We start from the raw sequence: 15,530 nt of genomic DNA on the forward strand, positions 1-15,530 counted from the left end.
AGCTTTTATTAATAGAGGGATCAAGTTCCGGAACCAAGAGGTTATGCTGCAGCTGTACAAAACTCTGGTGCGGCTACACTTGGGAGTATTGCGTACAGTTCTGGTCACTGCATTATAAAGGAGGATGTGGAAGCTTTGGAAAGGGTGCAGGGGAGATTTACAAGGATGTTGCCTGGTATGGAGGGAAGGTCTTACGAGGAAAGGCTGAGGGACTTGAGGCTGTTTTCATGAGAGAGAAGAAGGTTGAGAGGTGACTTAATTGAAATATATAAAATAATCAGAGGGTTAGATCAGGTGGATAGGGAGAGCCTTTTCCCTAGGATGGTGACGGCGAGCATGAGGGGGCATAGCTTTAAATTGAGGGATGAAAGATATAGGACAGATGTCAGAGGTGGTTTCTTTACTCGGAGTAGTAAGGGAATGGAACGCTTTGCCTGCAAGGGTAGTAGATTCGCCAACTTTAGGTACATTTAAGTCGTCAATGGATAAGCATATGGATGTACATGGAATAGCGCAGGTTAGATGGGCTTGAGATCGGTATGACAGGTCGGCACAACATCGAGGGCCGAAGGGCCTGTACTGTGCTGTAATGTTCTATGTTCTATGACCGTGAAACCATTGTCAATTGTCGGAAAAACCCATCTGGTTCACTAATGTTCTTTAGGGAAGGAAACTGCCACCCTTATCTGGTCTGGCCTAAATGTGACTCCAGACCCCCAGCAACATAGTTGCCCAGAGGGCAATAAATGCTGCCTAGCGAGTGATGCCTTCATCCTGTGAATGAATAAAGGAAAAAAAAACTCTTCTCAACCCTCTCAAACTCAATAATATCCTTCCTACAACTGGGTGACCAGCACTAGACACAGTATTTCAGAGAGACCTCACCAATGTCCCGTACAACCTCAACATGACTTCCCAACTTCTTTACTGAAAAGACTGAGCAATGACAGTTAGCCAAATGACTTTTTAATCATCCTGTCTATATATAACACAAACTTCAAAGAATTATGTATCTGAACCCCTAGATCTCTCTGTTCTACAAACTACACAAGGTCGCATCATTAGTTGTATAAGCCCTACCCAAGAGTGTTCAACTTGTCAAGTCTTGACGTAGTCAAGGCACAGATGGAAGACTTTGATAGTATCATAAGTCCAGTGGACATTTATGGTCTGTACTGTGAGCCACTGAAATTCATAGGACTGTCTGCATTATTCCAGTATTGTTCGGGTGCGTGGATGTGCTATACAAACACTAATGAGGTAGACAGTTATTGCAGAGCCTGTGTGACATTAACAAAAGTTTAATGGCACTGGTTGCGAATGTCTTCCCTCTTTGTACAGCAGCTGATTGGTGTGAGAAGGACAACGGTGGCTGTGAACAGATTTGTACGAGTCAGGTAGAGCACGCAGTCTGCAGCTGTACCACTGGATTTCTGCACTGGGATGGAAAACACTGTCGAGGTAGGCTGCCAATAAATCGATTTTTCTCTTAGTTCTGGAACAATCAAAGCCAGTTTGGCCAGACCAGCAGGTTGGTCAGTGGGCAGCTCAGTCAGCTCACATACAACAATGCTGAAGGCACGTTTCAAAATGTGATTTGTGCAATAGCTCCTGATGTGTGTTCCTCACCTACGTGTTAATGCTATTTGCCATAAAAAATAAACCATTTCTTCTTTCTGTCTCTCTGCAGCTTTAAGTGCTTGTAGTGAGCCAGCGATTCTCCCAACACTTCTAGTGATGACACAGCTGTTTGGCTGGGTACTGATAAACACACCAAACCTGAAACTGTAATAACAGTGAAGACAGAAGCAATCACTGGGAACAGGAGTACGGTGGCATTGATCAGAATTTAAGCAGCAACGCATTTTTGTACTGTTGGGGAATTTATGTCAAATTAACTGTTTTATTTAAGTATTAGTACTATAGTGAAGGATCATAAGGTCTGGATTTTGTGATGAATTTAGTGGCATGAGAACTCAATCCTTTACCTGGAGGTAGTCTGAACTGTTCTTAGTTTTAAGATTTCAGCCATTTTCTGAGTGTTGGAAGATCAACTTGAAAATAAAAACAAATTTCATTGGAATATAGGCTCATTCTGATTTAAACCATCTTAGCTTCATCAATCTTTAGGGTGGAGATTGGCGACTTTATTGAGCCTGCATTAATGACCAAATGGCCGAATTCCCACTCTTCTGCAAATAGACTTGAAGAATTAAAGAAATATCAGGAATTGCAATAGAAAATACTACTCCAGCTCATTTTAAAAAACTGTATTAAAATTAGTTGGTTCAAAACAAACACCTGCGATATTCATATTCCTGGATAGAGCAGAAACAGCTGATCACAGCCAATACTGTGACCAAGCACTTAGACTAATCAGGAGACTTCTTTTCTAATTCATTTGTGGGATACAGGCATCACTGGCTGGTGAGAAGGTGGGGGTGAGCTGCCTTCTTGAAACACTGCGGCGCACCCATTGTGGGTTGACCCACAATGCTCTTGTGGAGGGAATTCCAGGGTTTCAATCCAGCGACAGTAAAGAAACGGTGATGTATTTTCAAATCAGGATGGTGAGTGGCTTGGACGGGAACTTGAAGGTGGAGGTATTCCCATCTATCTGTTGCCCTTATCCTTCTGGATGGAAGTGGTCATGGGTTTGGGAGGTGCTTTCTGAGGATCTTTGGTGAATTTCTGCAGTGTATTTTATAGATAGTGGAGGAGAGAGTGGATGTAGTGCCAATCAAGTGGGCTGCTTTGTCTTGGATGGAATCAAGCTCGAGTAGTGGTGGGGCTGCACTCATCCAGGCAAGTTGGGCGTATTCCATCACACTCCCGAATTGTGGCTTGTAGATGGTGGACAGGCTTTGAGGTGACAGGAAGTGAGTTACTCCCTGGAGTATTCTCAGCTTCTGACCTGTTCTTGTATCTACTAAATTTGTGGTGAGTCCAGTTGAGTTTCTCATCAATGATAACCCCCAGGCTGTTGATAGTGGGGGATTCAGTGATGGTAACACCATTTAATGTCAGAGGCGGTGGTTAGATTGTCTCTTATTCATGATGGTCATAGTCTGGCATTTGTGTCGCACAAATATTATTTCCCACTTGTCAACCCAAGCCTGGATATTGTCCAGATCTTGTTGCATTTGAACATGCACTGCTTCAGTGTCTGAGGAATCACGAATGGTGCTGAACATTGTTGAATCATCAGTGAACATCCTTCCTTATGATGGAGGGAAGGTCATTGATGAAGCAGCTGAAGATGGTTGGCCCTAGGACACCGCCCTGAGGATTTTCTGCTGGGATGACTGACCTCTAACAACCAATACTGTTTTCCTAAGTGTCACCTAACCACCGGAGAGTTTGCCCCCCATTCCAGTTTTGCGGGGGCTCCTTGATGCCACATTGTTGAATGCAGCCTTGATGTCAAGGGTTGTCACACTCTGGAATTCAGCTCTTTTATCCATTTTTGAATAAAGGCGGTAATGAAGTCAGGAGCTAAGTAGCGCTGGCGAAACCCAAATTGGGTGTCACTGAGCAGGTGCTGCTTGATAGCACTGGTGATGACACTTCCATTACTTTCCTGATGATTGAGAGTAGACTGATGGAGCTGTAATTGGCCAGGTTAGATTTATCCTGGTTTTTATGCAGAGGACATACCTGGGCAATTTTCCACATCGTCCAGTGCCTCCAACTGTTTCTTGCCATCATGTGGAGTGAATTGAATTGGCTTAAGACTGGTATCTGTAATGCTGGGGACTACTAGAGGGGGCCGAGATGGATCATCCACTTGGCACTTCTGGCTGAAGCTTTCACAGAATTACCTTTTGCATTGATGTGCTGGGATCTTCCATCATTGAGGAGGGGGATATCTGTGAAGCCTCCTCCTCCAGTGAGTTGTTTAATTGTCTACCGCCATTCATGACTGGATGTGGCAGGACTGCAGAGTTCAGATCTGATTTGTTAGTTCTGTGATCATTTAGCTCTATCACTTGCAGCTTATGCCGATTGGCATGCTATTCGGTGGCTTCACCAGGTTGACCCTTCTTCTGCAGGTATGCCAGGTGCTGCTCCTGGCATGCCCTTGTGCACTCCCCATTGAACCAGGGTTGATCCCCTGGCTTGATGGCAGTTGGATATGCCAGGCCATGAGGTTAGATTGTGGAGTACAATTCTGCTGCTGTTGACGGCACACAGTGCCTCACCAGGCAATACAACGGAGGTTATTCTCAATGTAGAGGCAGGACTGTCTCCACAGGGACTATGCAATGGTCACTCTTACTGATACTGTCATGGACAGATACAACTGTAACTGGAAGATTGGTAAGGATGAGGTCAAGTATGTATTTCCCTCTTATTGGTTCCCTCACCACCTCCCACAGACCCAGTCCAGCAGTTATGTCCTTTAGGACCCACCGGCTCGATCAGTAGTACAGCTACCGAGCCACTCTTGGTGGTGGACATTGAAATCCCACACCCAGAGTACATTTTGTGCACTTGCCATCCCTCAGTGCTTCCTCCAAGTGTTGTTCAACATGGAGGGAGGGAGGGAGGATGCTATGTGGTAAGCAGCAGGAGGTTTCCTTGCCCATGTTTAAGCTGAAACCATCAGACTGCATGGGGTCCAGAATGAGTGTTGAGGACTCCCAGGGTAACTCCCTCTCAACTGTATACCACCTCTGCTGGGTCTGCCTTGTTGGTGAGACAGTTCATATCCAGGGATTGCAATGGTACCCAGGACATAGTCATACTCAAAGAATCATACCTTACAGACAATATCAGGATGTTGCTTGACTACTCAGTGAGGCAGCTCTCTCAATTTTAACACTTACTTCAAGATGTTAGTGAGGAGGACTTCGCAGGGTTGACAAAGCTGTTTCTGCTGTTGATAATGATGTCATGGTCAGTCGATTCTTAATTCCAGATTTTTTTTTATGGAATCAAACCCAGGTCCCCAGAACATTAGCTGGAGTTTCTGGATTTATAGTCTAGCAATAATACCACTTGGCCACCGCCTACCCCTGTAGGTGCAGCAGCATGATGCATGGGTGAGAGGGGCCCTCAGCTGTCCAGACTGGGTTGGTGTGTGGAGAACAGACAGCTCAGTAGCCATGGGATTCAGGCACCAACCAGCTCAGCCACATTTTTGAAGACGGTCAGACTGGAAAATCACAAACTGCACACAAGGGCAAAAGTAATAGAAGCAAATATTTCAGCCACAAGCTTTTTAATTATATTTCAACATTATAATTATAATGAAACATTTCTTTAAAACCCAGATCCCAGAAACAGAATTATATTTTTCAAGTAACATAATGTCTTTACTAAATCTTACATGAGATGCTATTTTACAAAATTAGATAAAAACAAATGAAATATGTCAAAGTTCTAAACTTTAAAACTATAGGTTAGGGGAGGCAGCAAGGTTAGTGTAGTGTGCAGGGCAATATAATAGGACTGCAATAGGGGCTACACCAGATGTGTGTACACGTCGGGGGCAATCCGCAGAGTTAGAACATGCAGTCAAGTAACTGACGGCTTGAGAGCTGAAAGTGATTGTTTCAAACCTTACAATGAAATCCAGCACTAGGTTCACATTACCTGCTTCTGTGCTCACTTTGTAATTGGTACAAAACGTCAACAACTACATGACAGTAACTTCCAGCTTAGTTATGGGCTGACAGTCAGCTCAGCAATGAAACTACTCCTCATAGCCACATCTGAGACCAATTACTGAAATATAAATCATAATTAAACACGGCATGTCTGTGGAAACAGCTTCTTAAACAAGTGGCACAGGAATGGATAGGAAGGTCCACTTACTGTGTGTTTCACTGTTCTTGGGAGGTGACATTCTAAATGCTTGAAGGTAAGTCTGGTCAGCCCAAGCCCAGGATTTTAATATTTCCAACATTTTATTTCGGAAATCAGCTCTGCCTTTAATAACCAAATAGTTTGTTTTTCCAACACTTCCCTCTCAGTGAGAGATAGATGTTTGAGAAAAGAACAGATTGTCTCAGGTAAATGCATTTGCAAGCACTTAAAGTACAAATGAACTGCACATGCTCAGGGAAACAACAGATTTTAAAGTTCATCGTTCTAGGCCAAAAGAATTACCTGCTCTTTAATCTGCTGCTTCTCTCCATGTGGATGTTTTGTTAATAAAGCAGCTTTGGTCCAGAACCCCGATTCTACAGCTCATACAGCAGCAAATGCAGATGGTTCTGAAACCTGTCTAACCTTCTCAGATTTATACTGCAGCTATGAAACTGTAATAACACAACATCCTCTCATACACCAGCAGCCTTTAACTCTCCTTCTCACATCCCAACTGTGTCGTGGTTCTCATACACCCTGTGTAACAATCACTTGCATCCCTATTCCATCTATTTCACTGCCCCCAGTGTTGGAACCCACAGCTTGAATTCCATTTATTGACCAGATCTCAATCTTCGTCTGCATATCAGCTCAATGCAGACTACAAAAATAAAAATTATAACAAAAAGATTGCATTATCATAGCAAGTGGATACAAATAAATACATCTCGATTTCTTCAAAATCTAAATTGATTTTTTTTCCGAATTTCTGTACATTTGGTTTTTGGACATGTGGCGAGTGAGATCAGTTCTATAATCAACAGAGTGCATGTACACAAGGGAAGGCGATTATACCAACTGTTCCGGAACTCACCAGTGCATCGGAAACCAGCAGCACTCACTGGTAACTGGCAGGACCATCCCAAAAATGACATGTAGAACTCAGCGGCATTTACAGAATCAACATTTGGTTCCACAAATGTCTCCAAAGTCCAGAGTTAACCAGAGCTTTGAGGGATCAGATCCAAGCACCCACATTTCAACACCAAGTCTGGCTTGATTCCATATCCAAATGGACTGCATTAACTGTCTCCTGTGGAGATAAGACAACATTTAAATTTGAAGCAATCGCTGATTAAAAAGCACCGTGAGACCATCCACCATTTCAGCTGATCAAGGCTGACCTTCAATAAAAACTTCATGTTCTGCTACTCCCCAGATCTCGGTGATTCCTGAGAAATCAAATATTAGTCAATTCAGATTTGAATTTCGTCAACTCTGGAGCATCGAATCACAGGCGATCTACTCAATGACACGGTCTCCTCACTACAACCCTCAAATCCATGTTGTGAATCCTTCCCTTATATCTACTTCAACAGCATTCTCTCAAACCAATCCACAATTGTTACTGTTGTCATGAAAATGGCACTGGTTTTCAGACTGTTCACCATAGTAATGATTTATGTATAATTAACTCAAAATAGCATTTGTTAAACTAAATTACTTTCGTATAATTATGGCTTTCTCATGATACTGTTTGCTGTATCAACTCAGATCTGTAGAGACGGAGGAGTACAAACTAAATGGTGCATGTGCGGGATTTACATGCATGCATTCAACACATTTGAAACAATAGGAGAGAGTGTTATATATTTCTAATTTCTTACAAATAGGGACAAAAATATGAATCATGAGATATTTCAGGTTGAAGTACAAAAAAGAATCCCATGGTTCCACAATAAAAGGGAGACCCTCATTTTGGAGAAGAGTCTATTTCAATCCTTGTGAAATTAACATGCCTAGTCCAGTCAAATGAAAGTGCAGTGCAAACTGATTACTTACTTGTTCTCTCATGTGATGCTGCTGATTCCAGGATCTGCTGACTGTAATAGTCCAACTCCACCTCCTGAAATCACAAAGAAATGCATAAGATTGCACTGGATATACAGAAACAGGCTGCTTAGCGTGTTTCAATTTACAACTGTAACGGTCTACAATGGGGAGGCAATGGTCTAGTGGTATTATCATTAGACTACTGATCCAGAAACTCTGCTAAATGTTCAGGGTTCAAAAGGCAGACGATGGAACTTGAATTCAGTAAAAAAATAACTGGAGTCAAGAATCTACTGATGAACATGAAACCATTGTCGATTGCCAGAAAAAAACTATTTGTCTCATTAATCTACTTCAGGGGAGGAACTCTGCCATCCTCACCTGGTCTGGCCTACATGTGATTCCAGACCCAAAACAATGCAATTGACTGAACTGCCCTCTGAAATGGACTACCAAGCTACTCAGTTCAAGGGTAGTTAGCGATGGGCAGCAAATGCTGGCCAGCCAGCAACTCCCATATCCCCTATTTAAAAAAAACCAGCTTCTCCCTCACATGCTTGATTAACTTCCCTTAAATACATCTATTCCATTCACTTCAGCCACTTCTCATGGTAGAAAGTTTTACATCCACTATCTGAAGAAGTTATACAATTTAATATTTGACTGAAATATTCAAAATCATGACTGGTGCAGACAGCGTAGGTAGGAAAAAAACTGTTATACTGTTATAGTTGTGAAGGGATTGAGAATGAGGGAGCAGACATTTAAGGTAATTGGCAACAGAAGCAATAGCAACAGGAGGAAAAAACTATGCCATGAACTGTTGGATCTGGAAAGGAGGCAGATTCAATTGATAGATTTAAAAGGGAGTTGGTAGAAGATGATTACAGGGAGAAGATGGGGAAAATCATAATAGGTTATCTGCTTCTTCAAACAGCTAGTGCAGACACAATGGCAAAAATGTTTCTCGCCGATGCTGTAACCATTATGTGAAACAAAACGAACAAAGCTGATCAAGCAAAGTTTTCCTTCTTGAAGTTCATGCTGAGCATTCATCATTCCACCCCTTTTATCCAGATGCTCTTCCTTCCTTATCCAGGTACACATTATCCTTTTCATTACCAAACTGAAGATCACTAGTCTAGAATTCCCCAGGCATGTTGGACCTATTCTTAACTTTGAAAAAACATTAGCAATCTTCCAGTCTTCTGGCACATCATTTTCTCACAAATTATTGACTACGGTTGTCTTCTTCTATGGATTGATCTAAAATACTTTGCAATGATGATCATCCTCAATCATTTGCATTAGCTTATCTCTTTTTATCCTGTTATTTCCCCCTCCCATTGAGATTCTACATCAAGGACTGGATCAGAGTCTGTTAACCAACTGGAACAGGGAGCAGAATGTGATGCAATTCTTTGCAATATGTCACTTCCCTTCATTGTCTCACTCAGTGTGAATCCATTTGTAGCGAGAATGGAGAAAATATTATTCCGCAATAAAACAAAGAATTATGGATGCTGGAGTTCAGAAACAAAAACAGAAATTGCTGGAGAAACTCAGAATGTAACATCTGTGGGAAGAAAGCAGCGTTAACATTTTGAATCCAGTGATTCTTCATCAGACTTGATAGTAGCTGCTGAAGCCACCACGGTAGAAAGGAAGAGTTGAGCAGATAGGTGGAGACAGAGCCAAGACAGAGAGACAGACAGAGATATGAAAGGGGTATCTAAACAAGGGGAGATTGTTCTACCCAGCATCAATCATGATTCCTTCACTCTCAATTTCAAAGTTCAAGTCATCAGTTTCCATTCAAATCCCAGGAAGTATCAGAGCCTTGCTAGGATTTAAGGAATACAGCAAGACTAACAGTGCAGTTTCAATGCTCTGGGTTGCCCTTGCAGAGTTGATATCATACATTTCCTAAAGATAAGAAGTCAACATCTACAGAAATTCTGGTACCTCAGGATCTCCAACTGTCAGTTAACACAGCAATTCCCAGCAGCTAACAGGCAAGCACATAATTGCCAAAACTAGCAGGTCCATTCAGGTGTTTCTGGTCCACACAATCCTCCACATGTAACTTCATCCCATCCCAACAACTAAAACCTTTTATTCCTTTCTCTCTCTCTTGGGTTTCTTTACCTTCCCACTAAATGTATCTACACAATTCACTTTGGCCACTTTCTATGCTAATAAGCTCCACATTCTCACTGTTCATATATTTACTACCCATCCCTAATTGCCTTTGAGGTGGTGGTGCCTAAAAGCATTCTTGAACTGCTGTAGCCCATGAGGTCTAGGAACACCACAGTGCTGTTAAAAAAGTGAAAAAACAAACAAACAGTCTCCTGAATTTATTAACTGACTTAGATTGATCCCCCTTGTTCTGGTATCACCACAATGAGAACACCTCAACCTATTGAACATTCTAAATAAGTTATAAGATCTCTATCAAGCCAAACGTTGGTCTTCTCTATCCTGGAAGAAAAAGCATTAAAGTTAATCATCAAAAAATGCACTGCAGCTTTCAACCAGAACCCATTTCAGCTTCTGATCAGGGCCCAACCTGGAGTTTGTGAATACTCTACCTTCCTAAAAAGGTAGTTTATAAACACACAAGTATATTTATGCATGTCACTACTGACAGCAACACCAGCTCGTGCTCAGTGATAAAGTTAGAAAATCCACCAGTTCCATCAAAGGAGCCTGACAATGCTGTTGCACCAAGGGTCAGGGTGACTGATTAAGTATTTATCAAGAAGGGTCATACCTTTAAATGTTTCAGATCAGACTCTATGCTTTGAATCAATTGAAGGATTTGATTTTGTACATCCAACGAAGGAAGCAACTGTCCAAATTCCACACCTGGATGACATGGTCCAGTGACACTGCAATCCTCCCTGGCTTCTGTGCTTTGGGTAGTACAATCCACTGAACGTTCAGCCTGAATCACTGACATGTCGGTTTCATCAGTGGAGCTCCCCTCAGTCTGTGGAAATCCGTCCAGGATTATGTAATTTCCTGTAAAGGTGAATGAAGATAATTTTAATAAGGAGCAGCAAAGCTTTGGACAACCTGAGTTTACTGAATAGCTCAGGAGCCTCGGGTTAAACCAGTTAATTGATAGTATAACTCTCTCTAGAACTACCAAGACATCCGAGCCAATGGATTGGTGATGTACGAACACTGCTGACTGAATAACCAGTATTATGGGAAGCTCAGAAGAAAGTGTTTTGAAACACAGAACTGGCCCTCCCATATCCTTTCCCCACAATAATCTATGATCATGTTCCAAACTGTTCTCTGGAAATAATGTAGGAGGTAGCCAAATATATTCACCTGACACACGTGCTTGTGACTTTAGCCTCTCATCTCTGTTGGGACTGGAGCAGTTCTGCTGTGGCCGATGTTCATCTGCATGATCTTCTGGGGCATCATAGAATCTTTCTCCGCTGTCATCTGTTGTAGGGTCTGGATTGTGCTCTTCAGTGTGAGCTGCCTCCAGCGCAAGGTGATGAGAAATTTTAGTCCTTTCAGTAAGACTTGTTTGAGTTTCTGTTTCTTCCAGCGTCCCATTGTCTAACTCTACCTGATGCTGTTGAACCTTGTCAGATGTCTCACCTTGACAATACACTGTACAATCCAGTGACCCATCTGCCCCTAGCTTTGGAGAAGTCAGGCAACTGTCCTCCTCTGGAAGGTGCTGAAACGAGCCTCCATCACTGCCATCATCATCCAAATTCAGCATGTTAAATGTTAGCAATTGCTTCAAGGTGTGAACTTTGGAGGGGTAGAGAATGACATAGAATTATTCAGAATGTACAGTATAGAACCATTTAATTCCAAGAACGTGCTGAAATCTGTTCTCCAATGGAGCCTCCTCCAAACCCACCTCCTCAATCAGCACAATCGCTACTCCTTCAAGGGCTTCTTTAATGTCCCCTTAAATATATCTACTGAATGCAATTTCTCTCTTCACTTCCCAAGGTCCCCATATTCACCAAGGTCCCCATATTCACCATACTTAGAAGCATTTTCAGATGCAAAACTATTTACCCATGCAGTACTCAACAACTATACAGTCAAGTATTCAATGCCTGAACTTTAGGTTTTAAGGTTCATGTACAATCCTGGCTCCAGTAGACTGGGAGTAGCACTTGGAATACAAACTGTTTTATCTTACAGCATCTGGCACAACACTCAGCCGGTGACTCCCCACTCCATTTCCTGCTAAGATGAATATCTTGACACAGAAGAAGAAATTTAGAGCTCAGAAGAAGCCACTAGGCCCTTTATATTAATGCCAACAAAAAAAAAGTCTCTGAAGCCTATTCCTACTGCTGCCCAGCTTTTGGGCTGTAAGTGTGTTAGACCCAAATATGTTCTAACGAAAACAAGGGTTTCTGCAAAGGAGTGGCAGATGGAATACAGTGTGTGAAAAGTGTGCGGTTAAACACTTAGGTAGGAATAGAGGCATACTCCATTTTCTAAATGGCGGAAAGCTTTGGAAATCTGCAACATGAAGGGCGTTGGGAGTTCCTGATGAGGATTCTGTTAAGGTCAACATGTAGGTGCAGTTGGCTGTTAGGAAGGCAAATGCAATGTTAGCTTTCATTTCAAGAGGGCTATAATACAAGATCAGAGATGTATTGCTGACGGTGTACAAGGTTCTGATGAGAGCACATTTAGAATATTGTGAGCATTTTTGGGCCCTGTATAAGTATTCACTGCGACTCAGTGTGTAGCAGCCTTGCCTTCGATATACATGGCTCTGGGTTCAAATCCCACTCCAGAATCTGAACACAAAATACAGGGAAGGAAGAAACTGGAAGTAGGAGATACTGAAAAGGGTTTACACTTCAGCAGAGGAATGAGAGAGAGTTTGGCTTGTACATTTTCAACTTTAAGGCTGCACTGTGAACCCAGGTTCGATTCTTCAGTGACTATCTATGTGGAGTTTGGATGTTTTCCCAATGCCTGCATGAGTTTCCACTGAGTACTCCAGTTTCCTCCCAGATCAATGACGTGCAGGTTAGGTAGATAGGTGTGCTAAATGCCCCAAGTTGTCTAGGGATGTGCAGGCTATTTGGATTAGCCATGGTAAATGTGGGGTTACAGTAGTGCAGGTAGATCTGGGTGGGATGCTTTTTGGATGGTTGGTGCAGATTTGATGAGCTGAATGGTCTTTTTCCATAGTGTGGGGACTGTATGATCCTAGTTAAGGAAACATGCACTGGCATCGGAGGACGTGTAGAGAGTTTTACAAGGAAGATCCTGGGGATGAAGAGCTTGTCATGAGGAGTGGTTTAGGACTCTTCCTCTGTGCCTAATGGAGTTTAGAAGGATGAGGGGAATCGGATTGAAACTGACATGGTACTGTGAAGTATGGACAGAATGGATGTGGAGATGATGCTTCAACAAGTAGGACAGACTAGGACACAAGGGCACAGCCTCAGAGTGAAGGGACAATCCTCTAGAAGTTAAGTGAGGAGAAATTTCCTCAGCCAGAGGGCGGTGAATCTATGGAACTCATTGTTAATGAGGGCTGGGGAGGCTAAGTTATCAAATGTATTTAAGTCAAAATTAGATAGCCTCTTGATTAGAATTGGGATCAATGGTTATAGGGAGAAGTCAGAAGAATGGAGTTGAGAAACATATCAGCCATGATCAAATGGTGGAGCAAACTCGGTGGGCTGAACAGCCGAATTCTGCTCTGACATCCTGTGTTCTCTCACCATTTCAAGCAGTGAGTTTGAGACTGCACAACCCTTTGGATGAAAATGCACGTTCCACACTCTTTTAATTCTTTGACCACTTACTTTCAATCTAAACATCCTGGTGACTGACCTCTCTGCTAATGGAAATAAATTCTTCCAATCTACAATCTAGGGCCCACATCTTGTAGAATCATAGAATTTTATAGTATAGGAGGCGGCCATTAGGTCCATTGTGTTAGTACTGTCTTATAAAAGAACTACCCAGCTAGTCCCATCCTCCTGCCCTATCTGTATATCCAGATCTCTTTTGAAAAATTGCATGCAATTCCACCAGCATTATTCTCTCATAGAGCACATTCTAAATCCCATCAACTCTGAGTAAGGAAGTTTCTCCTCAACTCACTCCTAGCTCCCCTGCTAACACTCTTGAAATTGTCCCAACTAGTAGAAACAAAGTACCCTTCTTCACCCTGTCAAGATCGCCCATAATTTTGAATACCTCACTGAGGTCACCTCAATTTTCTCTGCTCCAAGGACAGTAAGCCAAATTTCTCTACAACTCCCTTCAACATCCTGTTTCCTAGACAACCTATTCAATCGTTCAAAATCACTAACATTCACTAAATCTCCTCTACACTTTCTCCATGTGATTGCATCTTACCAGGTGAACAGGAAACGAAACTTTAGCTGTAGACTAATTAGTGAATGTACAGTTCTACAATAATTGCTCTGAATACAAAGGAAAGTATCCCGCTTGTCTCTCTAACCTGCCTCCCCATTACCTTCAGGATCTGCGGGTGTACATAATTGCTCCGTCCCACTACACTTTCCAGAATGCTACTATTATCGTGTGGATGAGTGTTAGGTGAGATCAGAACTCTGAAAACCGTAACTGAAAACGAGGTTACAATAATGCTGTCTGTGTTGACTAGCACTGGAAAAGCCCAGCTGTGTCTCTAAGAGACATCTTGCCATTTGCACAGGCTACAATGCATTGTATTCACTTACGGTTGGTTAGTGCAATCTCTGCTCGGGAACAGGAGAGTGGTGAGCCTGAAGAGCAACCCTGGTTTGAATAGTGTTGTCCTGTGTTTCTGTAGGGTAGCCTTTGATCAGTTGGTCTGCGGAGGCTGGAGTACTCCCTTGTGAGTTTGTTCTGTTCATCTGTCTCCTGCGTTGAGGGGACTACATGAGATTTCTGCTGGCTTGACATGGAGAGATTCAGAGTGTCTTCAGTCCCAGATAACATTTCTTTACCTGCAATGCAAACTGGCAATTACTCAAACCGGTAGGACATTGTTTTCTGCTTTAACCTGCACCTGAATTCACCACACAAGTTTGGCTTTCAGTAAACAGGCATGTACACACACAATCCTGTAACATGCTGGTCAGGTACCTGCAACAACCCAATTGTGATATTAACAAGGTTATTTACAGGATCCATTGTACATTCATGTCACATATACTTCTCATGAGGAGATTTGCCACCCTACAATCACAATCTGCTACCTCTAGCTTTCTATCACAGCACAGACCTGGCCATGACCCAGGTAAACAAAACAGATTAATTTACAAGAGATCACATAGCCAGAAAACAATGTCTCTGATCGTGTTTTTGGGATCCTTAAGAGGGAGGGGGAGCAGCCCCAAGTCGTGGTCCACACTGGTACCAACGACATAGGTAAGAAGAGAGATGGGGATTTAAGGCAGAAATTCAGGGAGCTATGATGGAAGCTGAGAGCTAGGACGAACAGAGTTGTCGTCTCTGGTTTGTTGCCTGTGCCACGTGCTAGTGAGGCGAGGAATAGGGAGAGAGAGGAGTTGAACACATGGCTACAGGGATGATGCAGGAGGGAGGGTTTTGGATTCTTGAATAATTGGGGCTCTTTCTGGGGTAAGTGGGACCTCTACAAGCAGGATGGTCTTCACCTGAACCAGAAGGTTACCGATATCCAGGGGGGGGGACATTTGCTAAGGCTATTCGGGTGGGTTTAAACTAATTCTGCAGGGGGATGGGAACCAAAATTGTAGTTCGAGTATAGAAAAGGTTGAGAGTAGAGGTCCGAAATAAAGTTTCAAGGACGCAAGATGGCACCGGCAAGCAAGAAGTTGGTTTGAAGTGTGTCTACTTCAATGCCAGGAGCGTCCGGAATAAGGTGG

General features: G+C 42.7%; 2 protein-coding genes across 4 annotated transcripts in view; one reads left to right on the forward strand and one right to left on the reverse strand.

The window, feature by feature from the left end:
* Positions 1-2,052, forward strand: part of LOC125466893 (alpha-tectorin) — a gene marked incomplete at its 5' end in the record, with an annotated part of 66,028 nt that extends 63,976 nt beyond the window's left edge. Inside the window, 2 exon segments of the mRNA XM_059639013.1 lie at positions 1,342-1,461; positions 1,691-2,052. Coding sequence (XP_059494996.1) covers positions 1,342-1,461; positions 1,691-1,791 — 221 coding nt within the window.
* Positions 2,053-5,218: 3,166 nt separating this feature from the next.
* Positions 5,219-15,530, reverse strand: part of LOC125466853 (rho guanine nucleotide exchange factor 12-like) — a 129,878-nt gene continuing 119,566 nt past the window's right edge. For all 3 annotated transcript variants that reach the window (XM_059638913.1, XM_059638912.1, XM_059638911.1), the window contains 5 exons: positions 14,379-14,627; positions 10,993-11,433; positions 10,424-10,674; positions 7,657-7,720; positions 5,219-6,907 (listed from right to left, as the gene is read on the reverse strand). In XM_059638913.1, coding sequence (XP_059494896.1) covers positions 6,897-6,907; positions 7,657-7,720; positions 10,424-10,674; positions 10,993-11,433; positions 14,379-14,627 — 1,016 coding nt within the window. In that variant the 3' untranslated portion in view covers positions 5,219-6,896. The remainder of the gene's footprint in view (positions 6,908-7,656; positions 7,721-10,423; positions 10,675-10,992; positions 11,434-14,378; positions 14,628-15,530) is intronic.

The sequence above is a fragment of the Stegostoma tigrinum genome, chromosome 32, assembly GCF_030684315.1.
Source record: "Stegostoma tigrinum isolate sSteTig4 chromosome 32, sSteTig4.hap1, whole genome shotgun sequence".
NCBI lineage: Eukaryota > Metazoa > Chordata > Chondrichthyes > Orectolobiformes > Stegostomatidae > Stegostoma > Stegostoma tigrinum.